Source organism: Vitis vinifera, chromosome 1 (genome assembly GCF_030704535.1).
Source record: "Vitis vinifera cultivar Pinot Noir 40024 chromosome 1, ASM3070453v1".
Taxonomy (NCBI): Eukaryota; Viridiplantae; Streptophyta; class Magnoliopsida; order Vitales; family Vitaceae; genus Vitis; species Vitis vinifera.
The window spans coordinates 6,957,137-6,980,485 of NC_081805.1; the positions used below are offsets into that span (position 1 = coordinate 6,957,137).

General features: G+C 36.6%; 2 protein-coding genes and 1 pseudogene across 2 annotated transcripts; 1 reads left to right on the plus strand and 2 right to left on the minus strand.

Moving 5' to 3' along the window:
• On the minus strand, positions 1-7,204 carry LOC100257714 (cytochrome P450 71B34-like; annotated as a pseudogene).
• Positions 7,205-7,291: 87 nt separating this feature from the next.
• Positions 7,292-9,256, minus strand: LOC104877321 (cytochrome P450 71B34). The gene is made up of 2 exons (XM_010652414.3): positions 8,177-9,256; positions 7,292-8,099 (listed from the first exon to the last, which is right to left on the minus strand). Exons 1-2 carry the CDS (start codon positions 9,077-9,079, stop codon positions 7,491-7,493), a joined length of 1,512 nt encoding a protein of 503 aa, XP_010650716.1. The 5' UTR covers positions 9,080-9,256; the 3' UTR covers positions 7,292-7,490.
• An 8,635-nt stretch (positions 9,257-17,891) lies between these two features.
• Positions 17,892-19,513, plus strand: LOC109123413 (ribosomally synthesized cyclic peptide ustiloxin B precursosr-like). Its single transcript, XM_019223064.1, has 3 exons — positions 17,892-18,263; positions 19,162-19,235; positions 19,339-19,513. The coding sequence occupies exons 1-3, from the start codon at positions 17,892-17,894 to the stop codon at positions 19,511-19,513; spliced, it is 621 nt and encodes a 206-aa protein (XP_019078609.1).
• The last annotated feature ends 3,836 nt before the right edge of the window (positions 19,514-23,349 follow it).

A 23,349-nucleotide genomic window follows, 5' to 3' on the forward strand; every position in this document is an offset into this window, starting at 1 on the left:
TTTTTCCTACGGATAACCAATCATTTGCAGATGTATGCATGTGATGGACAAAATTAGTTCATAACAACCATTCAATATTCATAATTTACCATTGCTTTCATCAATGAATAGCGATTTATGGATTGCCGTAAGGAGACCGACAAAAAATATGAAGAAAATTAACTTTCTCTATAAGCTAAAGCATGGTCATGGATATTGGGTAGGCCTAAGGATAAGAGCAAATTTTTTAGGGCTAGTAATACCTGCTCCTTCTTCCATGTTAATATCTTCCTCTTTCATTCCATGGGGCAATTTCCAATTGAAGTGATAAAGGAGATTAGCAAATGTGAGCTCCAACATTGCAATCCCCATGTTGATCGCCGGACACACTCTTCGCCCTGCCCCAAAAGGCAGCAGCTCGAAATGTTGACCTTTAAAATCAATGGAGTTGTCAATAAAGCTCTCAGGGAAAAACTCTTTTGGGTTCTTCCAGACGTTGGGATCTCGCCCAATTGCTCATACATTAACATGAACTCGGGTTTTTGGGTGAATGTGGTAGCCATTCATCTGAAAATGGGACATGGTTTCTCTTGGAAGTAGAAGTGGGCTAGGAGGATGTAATCTGAAAGTTTCTTTAACCACCAGCTTGAAGTAGAGAAGCTGATCAAGATCACTTTCAGTGACTTTTCCTTTATTTCCTATGACGCTTCTAACTTCAGCTTGTGCTTTCTTCATTACTATTGGGTTCCTTGCAAGCTCTGCCATTGCCCAGACCACCGTCGATGCACTAGTGTTGACTCCGGCCAAGAGTAAATTCTGAGACAAATAAAGACCTTGGTATGCTAAGCAAAAGAAGCAGCACCAGTTTTTTGTTTGAAGAGTCAGAGAAAGAGGTCTGCTTGACATAATAAATATGCTCAAAGGCATTCTACCCCAGTACCACTTCTTTCCCTGGTATGGCAGGCTATTTATATGTACTAAAATATGAAGATGAAGTTTTTGTTAAGATTTTTTTTTCTATAATTCAAAGTTATATATATATATATATATATATAACTTTGTGTGGACCCCGCATCTCGGCTTATGCGTTTCCCACTCAATGGCGAGCTCGATTTTTATTTGAAAAAATTGATTTTATTTATTGTTTAGACAAATCACTTGGAGTCGTCACTTATTTTTGTTTTATTTTTAAAGGGTAAACAAAATAAGAAAGAAAACCTTAAGTGTGACTCTTTATTTTGGAAAAGGTAGTCTGCGAAAAAACGGATCGGATTCGGGGGTCAGGTTACTTATTGGGAAGGTACGGTAAAGACCGTAGCACTCCTCTAAGTCCCTAGAAACGAGTCTCTACTAATAAAATAAAGCTGATGTGGCAATTAATGAGGAAAACAATAAATACCTGGAACTATCATGCACATATGAGAATCAAAACATGTATATAGAAAGACCAGAGTGGGAATAAATACGTACCTGGGCGACGAGCCACAATAAGATATCAAAAAGTGAGGTTAGTGCACAATTAAGAAATAATTTCAAGCATCTCATATAGCAAAATAACATCAATCATGCATGGTAATTAAATCAATCAATCAATCAATCAATTATAAATTCACTTATATGGGGCCTCTACCAAAACTCATTTATTTTTACATGAATTAATTTCATAAATTCCATTATTCGGAATTACAAAATTTAACTCATGTTTATTAAAAAATGTGAAAATTAGGAAATTATTAAAAATCAATGAGGATTTATAAAAAAATGTGTGCCAAAAATAAATATGGCAATCAATTTTATTTTAAAAAAAGAAAAATATTTAAAGTCAAGAAAAGAGAAGAGAAAGAGAAAATAATAATAACAACAATAACAATATTAATAATAATAAAAATGAAAATAATAATGATAATAATAGTAGAAAAAAATAAAAATGAAAATATGAATAAAAATAAAGTAAAAGATGCAGGATGATTAAACAAAATGATAAGAATCAATTTTTTAAAACAATGCATGGGAATATAGGGGTGAGACACGTGGGTTTCAGGAGCGGCCCACCAAAGGGGGCCATGCATGCCAGGCTAGAAAGAGAGAATGGGTCCTAAAGGTGCCACAGATACCTCCAATTGGATATGACTTAGCAACCACTCGTTTCCAATGTTCAAAGTCTGCAGTGAAATCCTCCGGTGCTGCTCTGCCATAAACCCCAACCTGGGAACTTGTCAATCAGTACGGAGTTTTATCCAACCTTGCAGGTCATAGCTCTAGCCATTGAGAGCCGCGTTTCGATGTATCAACTGGCACTTTGCATACATGCTCGCAATGGGATATTCCAGGCAGCATTTGCATTTTCTAAATCAGCACAGATTGGAGATTCATTTTTGCGACCTTTTCTCATAGCAATTATTAGAAGTAGGCTTCTTATATATTGCTGCTGTCACACGATTCATCACATCCCTTTTAATCAACCTGGCCGTGAACAATCGGATAGCTTAGATTGGTGGAGCTCCGATTTTGATTCAAGAACGACTTGTTGACAGCAACAACTGTCAAGGCAATGAAGCACGGCTCCACGTTACCGGCAAAACCCATTTTAGTATACCCGGTGCCGTTGTTAATGATCACAGCGGGGCGAGAAGCGGCTGAATCCATGTGAAGAGGAAAAGAGATCGAGGCAATTGCGGTGATAGCAGTAACGGACCTGTGTCAGAGATCTGATATAGGGTTTAGGCTGGTTGATCACGGTCGTTGAAGGCGCCTCCAATAAGGTGGCAGTGATGGCGATGTCACATGCACTCTTCTAACCCTCAAACCTTGTAATGATGACCATCCTTGCGAAAATATCGAAGTGCTTTTCAGTCAAACAGGAACAGAGAACCAACTGGAGGTGCATTAGGTGGATCAGATGCAAAATAAGGCGCTGATGATTCCAATCTAAAGGAAGTAAGGATGATCCGCACGTAAACCGAGGAAACTGGGCATCCTAAACAATGCATGGTCTAGTATCAAAGCTGATGATTTGATTCCTAGTCTTACAAGTATAAGAAAGGCTTCCGTCTTCACCTATGTGTTAGCTGCTGCTTGAGGGATTAGAACTCGACTGCGATGACTGAAGTTGGCGTGGATGATCAGAGTTTGGATGCTCAAAGCCAGAACTCTGGAAGGCCTGATGGAGATGAGGTTAGATAGAGCCCCATTGATCCAGCTGGTTGTTGGTCATTGGGCCTTGAAAGCCCATGCAAATACCTGTTGTTATGCTTGCCAATATCTCTAGGAGACAAATTAAGTGCGTCTCTTAAACTGTTGGTGGCTGCACCAGTTTGTTCTGAGAAGCAAGTTCCTCAAGATTCCGGTCAAAAGCCTCCGCCGGCGTCGTTCGAGGACAGCTTTGCTTGGTTTATTATTTTCTCAATTCCTCAATCAACCCACTTTGAAGCATCCAGCGTAATGGAGCACTCATTCAGTTTGTTAAATGGTGAACTTGCAAAGGCCTGATGGCTTGTACATCCCATGCAGAGGGTTCCACTTTACATGTTGAATTCTTTTTTTGATATATAGAACAGTCTCAGCGATCGTAGCACTATCTCATCCTTGCAATAAGTTTCCTTACAGCAGCAGCCATTTCCGATCTTAGAAATTCCAATTTTCTCTTCGATGACCCACAAAAGCCACTCCGAACTGGCTATTTTAACCTCGGAAGAGTGGGGGGTAATCTCAGCTGTTAGTGAAGCATATAAATAAGCTGTAGTTGGAAGATGCATAGCTAAACCCTTCTCTTCTCTCCCATAAGCATCAGATTCTAACAGTTGATTAGAAATCTCAAGGACCATCACTTTAAACTGCATAATCAAAACGAGATCTCCACCAATGCTTCTTATGGAATTTCGGGGAGGTTGATGGACATCATAGGCATTACTTGAGTATCTGCATTTTAAAAGGCACAGGAACTTCAATAACTTGAGTGGACACCACTTTAGGAGGCATAACTGACCTTTATCCTCTTCACGAACCATTTCCGACAACAACCACCGGACTCCATAAATACATGCGCCTGCATATAACCAATGCAAGGGACTGCACCAGTCCGACATTGAAACCAAATGGCCTGCCATGAAGACCATGGGTCTGAATTTCTCAACTCTAGAAGCCAACAATGAATCGGATTGCCATACTGCACTCCAGAATCTTGAGTCCACATTCGATACAGTCGTATCCATCCAACTCAGAAATGACTCTGAGAATAGTCATCATCCACATTGACAACTGGAAATAATCCCTCAAAATCCTTGATGCTAGATAAAACAAAGGGGATTTCTTCAAAAGACCACGTAGCACCAGGATGAAGCTAATTTCTTCAATAGAGCTCCAATCCCTGGCTTCTTTCCACAGCTGATGCTATTGGACCAAATTAAACTTTCCCAGAAACCTCCTGAAAATGCACTAGATGTCTTCCCCCAGCTTCCTCTCTCTGCTCCATCGCCTCAGATTTTTTCTCCAAGCTCCCCCTCAGAAAAGATCTCTGCCTCCCTCTCAGTCCATATAATGAACAAGATCCAGGAATGGAAGTGGCCTTGATAATGAAAAATGCAATGAAAACAGAGCATAGAAGAAACAAATAAAAATGTCCTCAAAAGGGGCTTCACATCATGAATCATCAGTGAACCTCCTTCTTAGGTGAGAAAAATAGCACCAAATGCAAATATTGGAAGGATTATTGGGTATTTCATAACAGAGACAAGGTACATTAAGATCAACAATGGCAAACACGAGTTCAAGATTATATATCAACAAGCAACAAGTGGCCTTCATCATCCACCCCAAGCAATCCAACAAACGTCCAAATATCAACAAGAAATGTAGAGGGATAGCAAAGATCCGAAATCAAACAATAAGTCAGTTGCATCCATACCTGAGTGAACCCTTTTCCAGTGAGGCTCTGTTCAACTCCAAGCGCCTTAAGTCCTCCTCCAATGCCGATGAAACCAGCAAGCTTACCTCTCTGTAACTCTCTTACCAGCAGCCTCCTCAAGTCCCCATCCTCCCCTCTGTCTTGACCTCCTGTGAAAGCTCCATCTTCTCTCAGGTTCCTCCTCCTCCCCGGTATCTCCCTCTCTCTCTGAAAATATCTTTTTTTTTTTTTGAAACGTCTCTCAACCCCCTCCCCAGCTGCCAGCCAATCTCTCACCCAAAAGGCCACCTCCTTCCTGTAAACGAATCTCCTCTAACAGAAAATATGCGCTCCTCACTAACGGCCAGAATATCTCGATGACACGTGTCAAACTCTCACTTGCTCCTCAATTCCACTATCTGATTCTATGACCACCAACCACGAGGCGACACGTGGCCCTAATGAGACTGTAACACTTGTCAAAACAGGCTGCCTGGGAGATGAGGCTCCAAATGGGGTCTACACTTTGATAATAATATTGTATTTGTCAATAAAAATATAAATTTGATAAGTGTGCATTCATTATTAAATTATACAAATATTATTGAACAATAATATTATAATATTTTATTATAATATGTCTACTTTTAAAATATATTTAATATTAAAATTATGATATATTTAATTCAATTGTATTAAATAATATAAAATAAATAATGATAAATATATAATTTTTTAATATTTAATTAATATATTTATTATATTAAAAACACTATGAATAAAATTATCATGATAACTTTTATATTTTTGTTAATCAATTAAATAAAATGTTTTCATTTAATTATAAAATAATTATAATTTATTTATTTTTTAAAGTATTATTTTAATATTTTGTTTATATGAATCTATGATAACTTTTAATGTATATGTTTAGTGCATAATATTTATTAAGGGATAAACTTGTCTCAATGATAGGGATGACAATGAGATAGGTTTTTTCAAATACTTAGGATGGGTTTGAGGCAAGTTTGGATCCCTTTTTAATTTTTTTAATAGAATAAGGATAAGAATTATTTTGAATAAATGAGATGAAGTTGAGATGGGAACTAGTTGTCATCCCTATCCAGTGGTGATTGCATGTGATGATTGAACCTTTTGATGGGATTCAAATCCCCTCAATTATTTTATTTGTTCCTTTGAATTCTCCTGGGATGTTATCCCTGGGATTTTACATATATTTTATCTAAGTTTATTTTTTAGTTCCTTTGTACTATAGTGATTACGATATCATCTTAGATTCTATTTAAAACTGTTATTTTTGTGACGTCATCATAAGTTCTATTTGAATTTATTCTTTGTTCCTTTGGACTCTTATCATTGGGATGTCATCCTAAGTTCTAAGTTTATTTTTAGTTGTTTTGTACTATAGTGATTCAGACATCATCTTAGATTCTATTTAAGTTTATTCTTAGTCTTGAACTTTTATTTTGTGACATCATGATAGGTTATATTTGAGTTTATTCTTTGTTTCTTTGGACTCCTGTCATAGGAATGTCATCTTAAGTTATAAGTTTATTTTTAGTTCATTTGGACTATCATCATTAGAACCCGATCTAGGTTCTATATAGATCTAGCTTCTATATAAGTTTATTCTTAATTTCATTGGACTCTCTATCCTTCTGATACTATCATTGTAGCACAATCACAAATTTTGTCTTTTTCCTTTTAACTCCCAACTCCCAACCTTTACACAACACACATCCCAAGTTTTTTTTCTTTTTCCAATTATTTATTTATTTTTCACATTTGAATTTATAATTTATTTTTATTTTTGATTTACATTTAATTATTTGAATATTCAAAAGTTTCCCATTTCCACAAATAAAAAATTATGTTCATATATTTGCAATCTTCCTTATCTAAAATTAAATAAATCAAACAAAAAGAATATCTAAACTATTTAATGAATCCGAAAAACTAATCTAGGGTTAAAATCATACTCTAAAAAATTGATTTTCAAATTCCAAAATCTCAAATATGTGCCTTAGGTTATCTAATATTCGTAAGTCAAAAAATCTAATTTATACAACTTTTAATATGAAAAAAACCTTTATATCATCTTTTAATTTATTATTATTTTTAAATTTATGGTTTTACCCTTCAAATTTAATTAGGACATTACGGAAGGTATGAGGCTTGTAAGCATCTTTGAATTGTGATAATTTTTATTATTATTTATTTATTTATTTAGATACTTATTTTATAGTCTACACTTGCGGCCTGCCAAATGTACAGACACCGGGGCCTTTGTGGCCTACTTACCGGATTCAGCATCAGAGCCATGCACGCCAGCCCTAAACGCCCCTTTCGGAATCCTGAAAGGACCGTGATGACAGAGACTGACAAGACCTCACATACAATTGATAATCATGGTGAGAAAATTGGAAATTATCTTCTTCCAAAAACTATTTTTATTACACAATTTGAAATGGTGATTTTGACAGAGACTAGATAATTCAAACACCAGAGCTTACCTCTGCTTTCCTACCCAACTGGCAATTGATAGATTCTGACAACCAGATCTACCGAAGATATCAAGTAAACTTCTTCATAAGCTCATTTTATTTAGTCAAGGATATTTGATTGGCACAAGGCTTAGAGCAATCTTTTTATGGACAGAGAGGCCTGGTGCTTCTTCCATGTTGATATCTCCCTCCTTCATCCCATGGGGCAGTTTCCAATTGAAATGATACAAGAGATTGGCAAGTGTGAGCTCCACCATTGCTATCGCCATATTCATGGCAGGACAAACTCTTCGCCCCGCCCCAAAGGGCAGAAACTCAAAATGTTGTCCTTTGAAATCAACGGAGTTGTCAATAAACCTCTCTGGGAAGAACTCTTCTGGGTTGTTCCAGAGGTTGGGATCTCGCCCAATCGCCCATACGTTAACGTAGACTTGGGTTTTTGGATAAATCTGGTACCCACTAATCTCTATAGTGGACATGGTTTCTTTTGGAAGTAGAAGAGGAACAGGAGGATGTAGTCTCAGGGTTTCTTTAACCACCATCTTGAGGTAGTGAAACTGCTCAATATCACTTTCCCTGACTTTTCCTCTTTCTCGGATATGACTTCTGACTTCATCTTGTACTTTCTTCCTCACTCCTGGCTTCCTAGCAAGCTCGGTCATTGCCCAGACCACGGTTATTGCACCGGTGTCTACTCCGGCCAAGAACAAATCCTGCTCAAAGAAGTAAGCCTTAATTTCAACAATCAAAATTGAAGCAACAACACATTCATGATAAAAAAGTAGCTTACCATAAGGATTGCTTTAACATGATCTTTAGTGAGCTTAAATGCACTAGATTCATCTTGTTCCTTCTCTATGTTGAGAAGCACGTCAATAATGTCCTCATGCTCCTCTTTCATCCTTCCTGGATTGAGATGCTCCTCAATCACCTGTTGGTAAAAGCAATCCAATTCATGGAAACTCTTCTCCAACCTTTCATGAATCCCAGTGAGTCTATCCACAATCCTACCGACATATGGAAAGAAATCAGCCGCAAAGAAGCTGCTCATCATGGCAGTGGCTTCATGAACCACTTCTTGAAATCTCCCTTTACCGAATTCACTCCCTTCAAAACTCCTCCCAAATGCAATCCTGCAAATCATATTTGCAGTGAGAGACATGATCTTGTCAGTGAGGTCAACGGGGCTTGCAGAAGAAGATGATTGTGCCAAGGAATCAATCAGCAAAGCAACCTCTGCTTCTCTGATGACCTGAAATGACTGCACCCTATTCGTGCTGAAAAGCTGGAGAACGCATATCTTTCGGATCTCCCTCCAATATGGGCCGTATGGTGCAAAAGATATGTCAAGATAATTGTAGGACAGTCTTCCAATGCTGATTAAGGGAGGTCTACTGCAACAGGAAATATCATGATCTTTCAACACCTTTTTTGCAGCTTCTGCGGATGAGACTACAAGGGTAGGAACAAAACCCAGGTGAAGGAGCATTACAGGGCCATATTTCTTAGATAGTTGCCACAGAGATTGGTGAATCAACGCACCAAGTTGGTGCAAGTTACCTATAATGGGAAGCTTAGGAGGGCCAGGAGGCCCCTTTTGCTCCTTCAACTCTAATATTTTCTTCAGAAGAAACAGCAGTGAGAGGAATAGGAGAACCAGGGGAAGCCACAGATCCGGGGAATAGGGTGCCATTGATGATTAGTTGGATTCTTATCAACAATAAATAAGCCATGGACCCCCTGAAATTCCACTGGTACACAGTGATTTGTCCTGTTCATCTGTGGATAAACCATGAACCTTCAAAAGCCTTCCTGTTCACACATAGCGAAAGTCACTTTAAGCCCAATTATAATTAATCATGACCCCTTCAAGTCCTAATTACTTATTTGTCCAATTAATAGGTATATCTCTTGTAATCACTTCAATTTTTTCCTCCTTCCTTAGGACCCTTTTGGGAGTGATTTTAATAAACTTAGAAACGTTTTTCTTATGATTAGAAATGCCTCTTTGTAGAAATTAGGTGTTTTATAAATTTTAAAAATCACTTAAAATGACACCTGAAAAATTATTTAACATATGATTCTTTCAAAATCACTGTAAAATGTATAGTGATATTTTGGCCGGTTTGTAATTTCCAAATCACAATGATATTTGAGGACAACATTTCAACATCCCACCTCATCATGTTGAAAATCTTGGCAACAAGAAAATCCAACAAGATTCCTAATTCCATCCATGAATCATAATATACAGCATTCCTTTATCAAGGGGTTAAAAAGGAAAAAAAAAAAAGGATACATGGAAACACCTTTCACAATTCACTCAATCAATCATTTCCAAGTTTTGGAATTTTGAAAGGAAAAAGAAAAATATTATTTTAAAAATTATTTTTAAATATGAGAATCTACTTTTTTAAAAAAAAAAAAAAAATTATGACATTTTTTAACACATTAATAAAGAAGTTGCCTTTTCAAAAGATATTTAAAAATAGTTTTAAAATTGTAGTACAATATAAATAACTTCAAAATGGATAACCTTAATAATTTCATAATACATAATTAAATTTATATGATCGATTAGAAGGTCTTTATAAAATATGTGTCGAGTGTCACTTGTTTTTTCTTTGTCAATGTTTATTACTTTCTTTACACTTTTGAGATGAAAAGTCTTTATTATGTTATTTACTTAAATAAGTTTTATTTGATTAAATATTCATAAAATAGAACAATAAATAAGGCAATGTTATATTTTTTTAAAAATAAATATTTAATAGAATAATGAATAAATATTAAAAAAAAAAAATCCTCTAATGATATACTATAGTGTAGAATGTTGTCAACCAATATGCAACACTCTCATAAATCTTTTCAATTTCTACTTCAATGACATTTAGACCTTCCTTGCACACCACATATAAAAGACTTTTTCATTCAACAAAAGTGACCTGCTCAATGATAATTTCTCTAAGAGAATATCAATCATTCCATCATTACTTGAGCAATTATCCACAGTGATTATAGATATTTTTCTATCAATATTTCAATCCAATAAAAAAAAATAGTAACACATAAAAAAGAACTTATTTCCTATGAGGAGGAGGCACATAAATAAATATACATTAAATAGCATATGAAAACAATAAATTATTATGACTTTCTCAAAATCATTCGAAACAATCAATGTCAACTTTCTTTTTTTAGATGTCAATGTTCCATCAGAAGTTGAAGTACTACTATCCATAGTTAGATTAAAACCAATACTTGGCGTGCAAAAAATAATTTCTTCTTTGATTGTCATTTTGTTGAACCTATAGAATGTTTTAAAATGGTTTTACAACACTTTAATCACAATAAAATTCTATTTGTCATATGCTTAAAATTTAAGTACAAAAATAAAAAGAGAAACAAACAAGTTAATTTACTATAGCCTAAGTTCTAACATTAAAGTGTTAGTCTACCAAAGAAAACAATAAACTCTTTTAAGTGAATGGAAAAAAATTGAGGAAACAAGTAACCAAAAATTTATAGAACCTAGAACCAAAATGGGATATTTCTACTTTCACATATCCTTTTAAAAAAAATTGACAGCTTCTTAGAATCTCTAATTTCAATTGTTAGACATCTCAAGAATTATTTGCATGACTCATTTTAGACTTAAAAGAATGATGTTCTTGTACCCAAACACAAAATTGAAATTAATATTTTAATATAATAATAAATTTGTTCATGTTTATTGCTCATTTTCATTAAGTTACTTGTTTGGGAATTTAGTCAAATAGGCTGAAAATTATTAGACTCCAGTAACACAAACATTTGATTTAATTTACAGAGAGATCTTCAATATCCATTCACCACTTAGAATCAACCTTTTTTTTATTCATTATTGTTTGAGTTTTGGAGAAAGAAAAGTAATACGGGGAAAGTTTGGATAGTGGCAGCAAAGTTGCAAAGGGACAGGCTAACAAGCCAACTAATTGTCTACCTTCAGCAAATCCACTCCCTCTTAACCACAAATATGAAAATCAAGTTAAAATTTAGGGTTCCTCTTCACCGCAAATATGGAAACCAAGTTAAAATTTAGGGTTCTTTTTCCTAAAAATGAGGAATCCACATAAGTTGTCTATAAGCTGGTTTTAGAGTACCAAATGTGATTTTAAAGCATACAAAAAAAAAGTGAATTCAAAACTCTCTCACGAGTGAAAAGAACCCTAAAATTATAAGAAAAAAACAATTATTTATATAAAAGAGATTGTTGGTATTTTATAATATTATAAGGGTAAATTAGTAATTATATGTATGGGATAGGGCAAACTGCTACAAAATCCATACCAACCTTGAACCCGACATGGGTTTTGAAAAATTCCCCAAACTTGTTTCATACCCGATTACCATATTCTCATACCTGTCCCAATAAGAGCAAATCAAGACAAGTTTCCCAATTAACCCACGAAACTACCATCCCTACTTGAACCTTATCAAGTATTTGTTCCTTTCAATCATAGGTCGCATTATTGTCTCCCTCTTTCCATTCTTATCTCTTATATCCTCCTTTAAATAATTATAAAATTGCCGAAAGAACAAAAATGGGAAGGAGGAAAAGATAGAGATGACTTCACAAAAGTAAAGTAAAGAATAAAAAATTACAACTTTGAATTATATTTTTTTATGATGGTTAATATTCTTGAAAACATTGCTTAACACAATTTCACAAAAGATATTCCATTCTTGTAATTAAAACATGAGACTAACAAAATTAAGCCATAATTTCACATTTTTAAAATTAACTATGAAAATACTTTTATGGTAGCTTATAAATATTTTTATAAACCATCTGTTTATTGATTTATTGCAATAAATTAAGTTAAAAGTTCAAGATTTGTTTGGTAATATTTTTAAAAACAATTTTTGAGAATGGTTCTCAATTATTTTTTAGAACAATTATTTTTTTTTGTGAGTTTAAATATGAAAAATAGTTTCTCAACTTAAAGGCATTTACAATATGTATAATAAAAAAAATTATGAAATATTCTTCATCTTCTAAAATAAATAAATATACATCAAAATTATTCTAAAAATAACATACTTTTGAAACGCATTTTGAAAAAAAATATTGTTTGTCAAAAATGTTCCAAATACATTTTTTAAATTAGAAAACAATTTTTCCAATATATATTCATAGGATCTTTATGAAATTTTAAAAATATTTAATAAATCAATTTAATAACTTAAGAAATTAATATAATTTAATGATTCAATTTAAGTTATTAAGTATATATATTTAGTATTATAATTTAAAATTAAAATTAATTTTGACAAGAAAACTTAATGACTTAATATAACTTAATAATTTAAACATAAAATTACTTTAAATCATTATTAAGTATTATGTTTTATCAAATTCTAATTGACTTATTTTTTTTGGCATATAAGTGTAAACATAATTTTCTTGATTTCAGAAGAAAACCCCACATAGCCTTCATGCTGGTAGTGGGAGGAAAGACAACATAAGAATTTTTGGACGGTTTGACGATATTTCGTTATATTTGTTTTTAAAAATTATGTTTAAGTTAAAGAATGAAAAGTAAATTTTTATTGTTTTCTAAAAGCAAAAATGTTTTACAAGTAATTTTGAAGTGCATTCTATATATATATATATATAAGGAAAAAGAAAAACAGTGTGGACCCCGCATTTCGTGCTCATGCGTTTCCCATTCGATGGCGAGCTCGATTTTTATTCGAAAAATTGATTTTATTGTTTGAAAAGAAAATGACTTGGAGTCGCCACTTATTTTTGTTTTATTTTTAAAGGGTAAACAAAATAAGAAAGAAAAACCCTAAGTGTGACTCATTATTTTGGAAAAGGTGGTCTACGAAAAACCGGATTGGGTTCGGGGGTCAGGTTACTTATCAGGAAGGTACGGTAAAGACCATAACACCCCTCTAAGTCCCTAAAGTCGGGTCTCTACTAATAAAGCGAAGCAATCATGACAATTGATGAGTAAATCAATGAATACTCAAATCGATCATGCACATATGAGTATCAAAGCATGCATAAATGATGATAAGAATGGATGTAGCTCGTACCTGGGCAATGATCCTCAATGCGCTATCAAGAAGTGAGGTTAGCGCACAATTAAGAAATAATTTCGAGCATGTCATAGAGAAGAAACAATCAATCATGTATTATAATCAAGTCAATCAATAGATCATAAAATCATGTAGGTGGGGCCCCCACCAAAGCCCGATTTATTTTGCATGAATTAATATCACAGATTCCATTATTCTGGAATTATGAAAATTGCATTCACGCTTATATAAAATTAAGAGAAAAAAAGAAGATTATTTGAAAACTAAAGCGAAATTAAAACTGTTCAAGTGAAAATTGGATTTTTGAAATTTATTTGAAAATTGAAGTTCCGAAGATTATCTGATAATTGGAGCCTTGGGAATTGAATTTAAGAATGAGAATTTTAGATTTTAAATTTGAAGGAAATTAGAATTTTGGGAATCTGAAATTAAGTTCAGGAATTGGAATTTTGAAAAAATGTTGAAAAATGAAATTTTAAAATAAATAAATAAATGGAACAACAATAATAAGGACGAAAATAATGATTAAGTAAATGAATGAAAATATCGGAATTTTTGAAATTGGAAATTAAATTCGAAAGTCGGAAAATTGGAATTGTTTGAAGAAGGAATTTTTGAAATAGAATAATAATATTGACGAAAATGATGATTAAATAAATTGATGTGAGAATTAAAATTTCGGAAATTGGAATTAAAATTTATTGAGGAATTAATGTTTTTAAGAAGATAAGTCATGCAAATTGAAAACAAAAGGGCTAACTTGAGGTGGGTATGGGCTTGGAATGGGCATAGGCTAACTTAAGGTGGGTGAACAAATCAACTTGAAGTGAGCATGGGCTTGGAATGGGCATGGGCCAATGCGGGTGGCTAGCATAGGGGGCATGGGGCCTTTCATCAACATGCTTGGGTTGGGCTCCAACTCAAGCCCAAACTCGTCACCAAGAGCATAGGTCTGGGCTCCAACTTAAGCCCAAGGCACCATCACCATAAAAGCTTGGGCCTGGGCCCCAACTTAAGCCCAAGGCACCATCACCATCAAAGCTTGGGCCTAGTCGTTCACTAAGCTCATGCGGCACTTAGACAAGTCAAGACGCTTGATCTTGCTAAGTCAGCCTTGCTCCCCAATGCTTAGCTTGCTCGGCTAAGACACTTGCGACTCAAAGGCTTAAGAAGCTTGGTAGGCAACTCCTTAAAAAAATGGAAGCTCTATTAACTCAAGAAGCCTTTACAAGTGCTTGGATGCTCACTTGCTTGGTTAGGAAGTGATTTGGGTGGTGCCTTGGCCAAATGAGGCCCTCACCTATTTATAGGCACCAAGGGAACTCTCTAGAACCTTGGAGGGTTCCTTACAAATCAAGAATATTCTAGAACATCCTACCCTATTCTATGTACAACCCTATGTACAAGAATATACAAGAGATTCCTAGAAGTCTCTAGAAAGCCTTGGACTCCTCCCATGCCTTCCACCATAGTGTAGAGATGTGTGGACATCTCTAGGCATTTCTAGAACCTTCCACACTCTTCCCACCAATGGCTTAGTGTAGATGGCTCCAGGAGTCTCCAGAAGCTTCCCTCCTCCTATATAAGCCCATGGGGAGGGTCATTTGAAACATCCTGTGACACTCTCCCCCACCGATGTCGTCGACGTCCTCGTCGTTGCCTCATTCTGAAACTTCTCGATGTGTTTCCAGAATTTTCTCAAGGCATCCGCATGTTCCTGGCTTACCCGCCTCTTAGGTAGTCATTTCCATTGGACTAGGTACTCTACCACAGGAGGGACCCCTTGTCTCCTGGTGACCCGTTCAGCCAGGATATTCTTCACCTCCTTCTCCCGTGAGGCTTCAAATGGATGCAGACCCGTGCGCTTCTGATGCTTAGAGTGCTGCTTCCTCTTACCCATCGAGTTCACCTTTCCCTTGGTGACCTCTTCCATGTGTGTGTGGGCTACCTCAGCTCGCTCCCATTTTTCCTCCTTTACTTGCACCCCTGCTAGTAAGGAGGTCTCAGGCGTACTAGGCTTTGGGTTGAATTGGAGGGCACCCAGTAGCTGCATTGAGCCCATATGTGCTTCGTCCTCCTACTCCCTCTCCTCGATCATGGCACTGAGCGCCTTCCTCTTTGGACAATCCCGTGCCCAATGTGGACCGTCACATAGGAATCATTTGATTTTAGGCGTAAACTCCTTCCTTTCCGCCTTATCCCTTCCTTCTCGGACGTTAGACGTCTTGCCTGATCCCTTTTTAGGAGCATTGTGGTCCCTTAGAACCTCGTCTCTCCCACCCATGGCGTGGCTATCCTCTAAAGACTCATCCTTGGAGGAGTCTCCTCTCTTATAATCCGTTAAAGATTCTGTTATTGCCATAGCAGTGGCTAAGTCTTGAACGCTTCGGCGCCTTAATTCCTGCTCGGCCCACCCTTGCAGGTTATCCATGAAGTTGAATAGCAACTCCTCCTGAGTCATGTTAGGAATCTCAAGCATGAGCGAAGAGAATTCCTTGACATAGTCGCGTAGTGAGCCTGTGTGCTTAAGACGCCGCATGTTTTTCCTAGCCAGGTAAGCCACGTCCTCCGGGTAGAACTGCCTCTTGATCTCCCTCCTGAAGTCCTCCCACGTCTCTATGGTGCAAATGCCTTTCTCCATATCGGCAAACCTTCGACGCCACCATAGAGTAGCTGTGTCAGTAAGGTAGAGGGTCGCAGTTCTCACCTTAGCCGCCTCATCTGTCAATGCGATAGCTTCGAAGTATCGCTCCATATGTCATAAGAAGTTATCCAACTCCTTGGCATCCCGCTTGCCACTAAACCTGTGTGGCTTCGGCACCTCCACCCTAGATGCCTCTTGTGTAGCCATGACTCGAACCGACATAGCAGCCTTGTAGATGGCCAACTCCTGCCGAATTTCCTGGTCTCGGGCCTCCATGCGCGCAGCCAAGGCCTCCATCCTTGACTCCACACTAGCGAACATGCTCATGACCTTGCCTTGGAAGGACACAAACTCCTCGTGCGACACTGGTTGAACCTGTGAGACTAGCACCCTCTCATGAAGGTCTTGGATCTGCTCTTTTAGATCCTCTAAGCCCTCTCCATGCCTTGCTCGATCAAGTCCACCCCTTCCTGGGTGTCCGCCATGGCTAGCTCCACCTTGGCTAGCCTTGCCTCCATGTTGGCTAAGGCGTCACGAGACTTGTCCTTCCGGCCTTGGCCCCGTGTAGTATGCTCCATCTCCCGTCCACGGGTTTACTCGCTAGTCTCCTCCACGTTAGAGCCCGATATGCTTCCTTTGGTGTGCCCACCTCGTAACCGTGCTCTAATACCACTTGTCATGGACTTAGTCGTTCACTAAGCTTGTGCGACACTTAGACAAGTCAAGACGCTTGATCTTGCTAAGTCAGCCTTGCTCCCCAATGCTTAGCTTGCTCGGCTAAGACACTTGCGACTCAAAGGCTTAAGAAGCTTGGTAGGCAACTCCTTAAAAAAATGGAAGCTCTATTAACTCAAGAAGCCTTTACAAGTGCTTGGATGCTCACTTGCTTGGTTAGGAAGTGATTTGGGTGGTGCCTTGGCCAAATGAGGCCCTCACCTATTTATAGGCACCAAGGGAACACTCTAGAACCTTGGAGGGTTCTTTACAAATCAAGAATATTCTAGAACATCCTACCCTATTCTATGTACAACCCTATGTACAAGAATATACAAGAGATTCCTAGAAGTCTCTAGAAAGCCTTGGACTCCTCCCATGCCTTCCACCATAGTGTAGAGATGTGTGGACATCTCTAGGTATTTCTAGACCCTTCCACACTCTTCCCACCAATGGCTTAGTGTAGATGGCTCTAGGAGTCTCCAGAAGCTTCCCTCCTCCTATATAAGCCCATGGGGAGGGTCATTTGAAACATCTTGTGACAATAGGCTAACTTAAGGTTGGTGAACAAATCAACTTGAAGTGAGCATGGGCTTGGAATGGGCATGGGCCAATGAGGGTGGCTAGCATAGGGGGCATGGGGCCTTTCATCAACATGCTTGGGTTGGGCTCCAACTCAAGCCCAAACTCGTCACCAAGAGCATAGGTCTGGGCTCCAACTTAAGCCCAAGGCACCATCACCATAAAAGCTTGGGTCTGGGCCCCAACTTAAGCCCAAGGCACCATCACCATCAAAGCTTAGCCCTAGGCTCCAACTTAAGCCTAAGTTCAAGGCCAATAGAGGCAAGCCCAAAACGTATTTCTATCACAAACCTGGGCTTGGGCTCAAACCTCCACCTATGGGTAAGCCTAAAAGGCTCCAAATTCCCTCACAGCCCACCACTCCAACCGGATCCTTCCTTCAACCCCACTCCTTGGAGACCCTCTTATGTTGATGGAGAGTGCACTGAAGATGCCTCATGTATAGGGAGAGACACGATATTTTCGGTTATTGTGAGTAATGGCATACATGCATGAGAGCATGGAGAGTGGAATGGATGCATGGCGTGGTGTAGAGAGAGAAAAGGTGGTGAGGGACATGTGGTGTGGTGTAGAGAGAGAAAATGTGGTGAGGGACATGTGGTGTGGTGTAGAGAGAGAAAAGATGGTGAGGGACATGTGGTGTGGTGTAGAAAGAGAAAATGTGGTGAGGGGATTGTGGTGTGGTGTAGAAAGAGAAAATGTGGTGAGAGGATTGTGGTGTGGTGTAGAGAGAGAAAAGGTGGTGAGGAAGAAAATGAGGGAGTTGGGTATTGAAGGTGAGAGATGGACGGGTGAGGAATGGGTGGTGAGTGAAAGTGTCCATGGGGGGTGGCCATGCATGTTGGATAGGGTATGTGAGCATTGTAGGGACCCTTCTCCCTGATAACATGTGGCACACATTCTCATCTGGGGTCAACCCCATCCGGATTTCCCCAAGAGTACACGTGGCGCGCTTCTCCTATCCGGACTACCTCAAGGAGAAGCACACGACACTCATAAGCATGACATCCAGACGACTTCCACAAACGCATCCGGACGACTAAACACAGGCCATCCGGATACGTTGCCTAGATCATTGACTGAAGTAAGCAAGTCTTGCACGTTATCACAATAGCCTGCCATGGCCCATGTTCCGCCACCTGCAGAGTGAAAGGACAAGATGAAGTGACAACAAGTCACTTCCCACGATCACCTACCACGATCTCTGACAACCACATCACCTACCACGATCTCTGTCAGCCGCCCGTAGGGTGATGATGGTCCTGCCACCACCTAGTGTCATCATGACAACACAAAATATCTCCCCACCATTGAAAAGGGAAACAAAGCTTCTGATGCTATATATACGAACCTTCACACAAAGAGGAAGGTAAGCTTGCTATACCTAGTAAAAGGCCAACTAATTTATCTCTCTTTGAACCATGGCTGACAAAACCATCGGATGGTGCGTCCGGACACCCCGTCCGGACGCCTTTTGCAGGTGGAACGACTGAAGCAAGAATCTATATTGGTTGAGATCGTGCGTCCATCCATTTGGCAACTACGTGGATCACCAGGGACGCGAGGCCTCAACAAGCATGGAAGGTTTGCATGGACATGAGGGCTAGGGTATACAAACGTGGAGAGTTTGCATGGGTATGAGGGTGGTGATGTGCATGGGTAAGTATGGAGGTTTGAAAGGATGGGTATGTGTTGATGAATGGCAACCATGGGGGGTAGCCATGCATGCATGATTCCCATGCATGTAGGTGGGTGGCTTTGGGATTCCTATGGAGATGAGCATGGCATGGGTATGGTGGGCAGCCGGGTATGAAAATGGATGGTAAGATTAGCTTTTGTAAGTGGGTGTGATGAATGGATGGGGAAGAATAATGGGGAGTGGGTTTAATGGGCTTGGAATTAATGGACTGGGTGGCCGGATTTAGTGAGAAAAATGAGGCAACCGTCTGGGTACAGAGAGGTGATGGTGTGGGGTCTATAAAGGTGGTGGACATGGGAAGATCTTCACCAGCTAATGCAGTTGGATGGAACTACATGAATGCTGTGTTGGAAAATTACAGCCTAGGAGTGACGTGCCATGGCTATACCAAGAGTAGATGAAGATAACAAAAAACAAAGCACAAAAAGTGGATTCAAGCAACGAGCCCATACAGGGTAAAACACGGTTACAAATGGATTCAAGTCATGCTTCATATCTTAATCAACAAGCTTAGATGAGGGTGGGAGAAATCAAATGAGTATCATATAAAAGGGTAAAACACGGTTACAAAATATCTCATGAAGGAATCAAAATAGGAGCAAACTAATCTACAGCAAAACCATTAGCAAAACATGAACATGGTCAGTCCTAGTCCACAAATATCATCTAAGAAACACCAGAAAAAAAACATAAGAGCATACCAGTAGAAGCTAATGGGGAATCCACAATAAAGGTACCTGAAAACGCTTCTCTTCAGCGGATTTCTCCCTATTCTTGCTCTAGAAGCTCTCCAGAAAATTCACAAAACTCCCCTCCTTCTTTTCCAGTTAGTCCCCCTCTTTATCTCCAAAACGTCCTGCTCTGAAGCTCCAACCCTCTCCTCCTTCCCCAAAACGTCCTGCTCTGAAGCTCCAGCCCTCTCCCCCTTCCCAAAGCTCTCCGCTATCACTCTTCACCTCTTCTCTTTTTCCTCCAGAAATCTCTCCAGGCAGCACGTCCAAAAAGCAACCTCTCCTCCTGCAACTGCCAGACGCTCCTTCATAACGGCCTCAAGATTCCATAACAGGTGTCCCTTTTTCATTGCTCCTCAATTCCACTACCTGATTCTATAGCAACCATCCACGAGCCGACAAGTGGCTCAATGAGAGGCTTCCACCTGGTAAGAATGAGTTGCTGGGATATGACAAAAAACCGAGACCCATATGGGGGTCTACAAACAGGTTTAAATAAATTGTTCTTAAAAATAAATTTTTATTTTGATTTTTAAAATGTTGTAAATCAATTTATGATTTAAACTATATTTAATTTAAGTCTTATTAAAAATAAAAATTAATTTGTTATTATAAATAAATTTTAAAATATATAGTTTTTAGTAAAATATGAATATTAATATTATAATGAAATCATAAATTGTTTATATATATATATATATATATATAAAATGATTTTGTCGCTATAACAAATATGATGTTTTAAAAATATATAGTTTTTAGTAAAATATGAATACTTATATCATAAAGAAATCATAAATTGTATTTTTTTTTCCATAAAAATGATATTATATATTTTGTAGTTAATTATAAAGATATGGATATTAATATCTTTATATAATACAATTATTTTTTAAAAAAGTTTAATTTCTTTCAATTTGAAAAAAAATCATAACATAGATAAATTTAGTAACATATTTTGAAAAATTAATTTTTAAATTCTCATATTATTTTTAAAAATTATAAGATTTATTATTAAGTCTCACTTGATTTGGTTTCACTTAATTCAAAATTGAGTTGTCGAGTAAGAAAATTTAAAATAAATAATAAAATTATGATGTATTTGTTAGCCCAAGGGTTCTCCTAATCGGGTTTTGATGATAACAAACTATGATTAAATGACTAATTGGTTTAATGGTTAAGAATCTCAGGCATAAACTCGAAAATTCATCAAATGACCAAATGGATACAAGATCGAGACGTTTGGAAGACTTGTGATCATAGGAAACTAATATAAGATAAATGCCTAAGTGCACTTAGGATTCTCATATCGTTTCATTAGAAGACTTGTGATCATAGGAGACTTGTGATCGAGACGTTTATTCTTTAAAATTTTGATTTCATTAAAACCTGAGTTTTAACAAATGTACCTTAGGCAAAATGTTTTAAAATTGACATAATAATTCATCTTAAAGCCTTGCCTAAGTGTTAGAAAAGAAAGGAATTGAAAAAGATAGGTTTTCGGGGCCAAAAGGCTCAACCGGTCGAGGCTATGGCCAACCGGCTCAACCGGTCGAGGCTATGGCCAACCGGCTCAACCGGTTGCCCTTGTCTGGTCAAGGGATGCACAAAACTTTCTCTCTCTCCCAATAGTCTTCTCTTCTCGATCGAGGTGATTCTATTCCCGGTTGAGGTCTGGTCGAGGCAACGGTAACCTGTCAAGCATTAAATGCTCTAACGACTAGTGAACCGGTTGACCCCTATCTCGACCGGTCAAGGTTATCTTTTGCTATTTTTGGCTCCTGAGCTTAGAAACCTATAAATTGATAGCTCCACTTCATTTATTGACAAGAGAACACTTGCAATCAATTGTCTACCTACCTGTTTTTGACCAAAAAGATCTCAATTGTCGAGTAAGAAAATTTAAAATAAACAATAAAATTATGATGTATTATATATCATATTTGGTCTATTATATTTTATAGTGATTAAATATATTTTTAAGTTTCAAATCATTTTTAAGAATTATTAAATGTCATAATAAATTTAATATATTAAGTCTTGTTTGATCTGAAATGTATTTGTCAGCAATAAAATTTATAAAAATATAATCATGTGTAAAGAAACAATAATAAAATTATTCTAGACCAATTCTTGTAAATGGATTTTTATTATAAAGTGTATTATATTTTTAGTTGTAAATCATTTTTCTCAATTCATAAACTTGTTAATAAATTTGATGCATTCAAGTCTACTTGTTTAATAAAAAATTTATAAAAGTATAGTTTAAAAGTGCAAAATAGAGTCGTTTTAAATCCATTTTTATTCATAAATTTATAGTATTAATTGGTTAATTATTTGAGTTTTAAATTATTTTTAAAAATTACTAAATTCTTTAATAAATCTAACACATTAAATTTTATTTGATTTTGAGTTTATTTACCTAATGAAAAAAAATCACAACACATACTTATATGTAAGGAAGAAACTAACAAAGTCACTCACAATGAATTTTGATCTATCAGTTTCTAATGATACTTGAATTAATTTTAAGTTTCATAACTTTCTAATACTAACTAGATTAGCTCTTGGGTTCCAAATTATCTTCAAGTTTCAAATTATTAGTTCTAGCTTAGTTTTTGAGTTTCAAATTATTTTTAAATAAAATTATTTCTAAAAATGATTAAATTGTATGCATCAAATATCATTTTATTTGAGGTCTCATTGTCTAATAATTTTTTTTTAAAGAAGTTGAAAGAAATTTGAAAAAATAATTATAATTAAAAAAGATATCATATTTGAAGATTAATATATAGTGATTGGTGAAGAGAAAATAAAATGAGAAAAAGGGATGGTGTTATTTTTTTAATTTCTCCAAATTTTCCGTTTATTTTTTAAAAAAGCCATTAAAATAATTTTTATTTGTTTTCTACAAACTATTCTTCATTCCACTTTAATTTTTAAAAATTGTTTCCAAATAACAACCAACAAAAACGTTATTAATTTAAAAAAACAATTTCTTACCTTTAAAAATAAAAATTTATTTTTAATCATAACGAAAACACATTAAATTATAAGAGTCATAAACGACAATGTTGATAAGAATCGCAATCCTTTATTTTTTTTTTCTTTTTTGGCATCAATTTCACAAGACATCTCGTCTTTATTTCCCTATGTTAACTAAGAAACAAAAAATCACTTCACTTATGAGTAAAGTCCTTCTCAAGAGATGACCTTCGGAACTAACCTTTCCCACTTAATGTTGAAAAGAAATCTTCAACATCTTTTGATAAGTTGCGACACAAATTAAGCTATAATGGTTGTAGAAGGTTGTCCCGATATTGAATTTGGCATTATGTACAAAAGGATCTAAAAGAATGACAAAGAAAGATTGAACATAATTGAAAAAAAAAAAAAAAAAAGAATGCCCATAAAAAACTATTAAGTACCAAAGGGAAATGGGGTCCTCCTCATCGATCGTATCACCATCTACCAAACTACAAAAATCCCTCTTTGCATATAGAAAG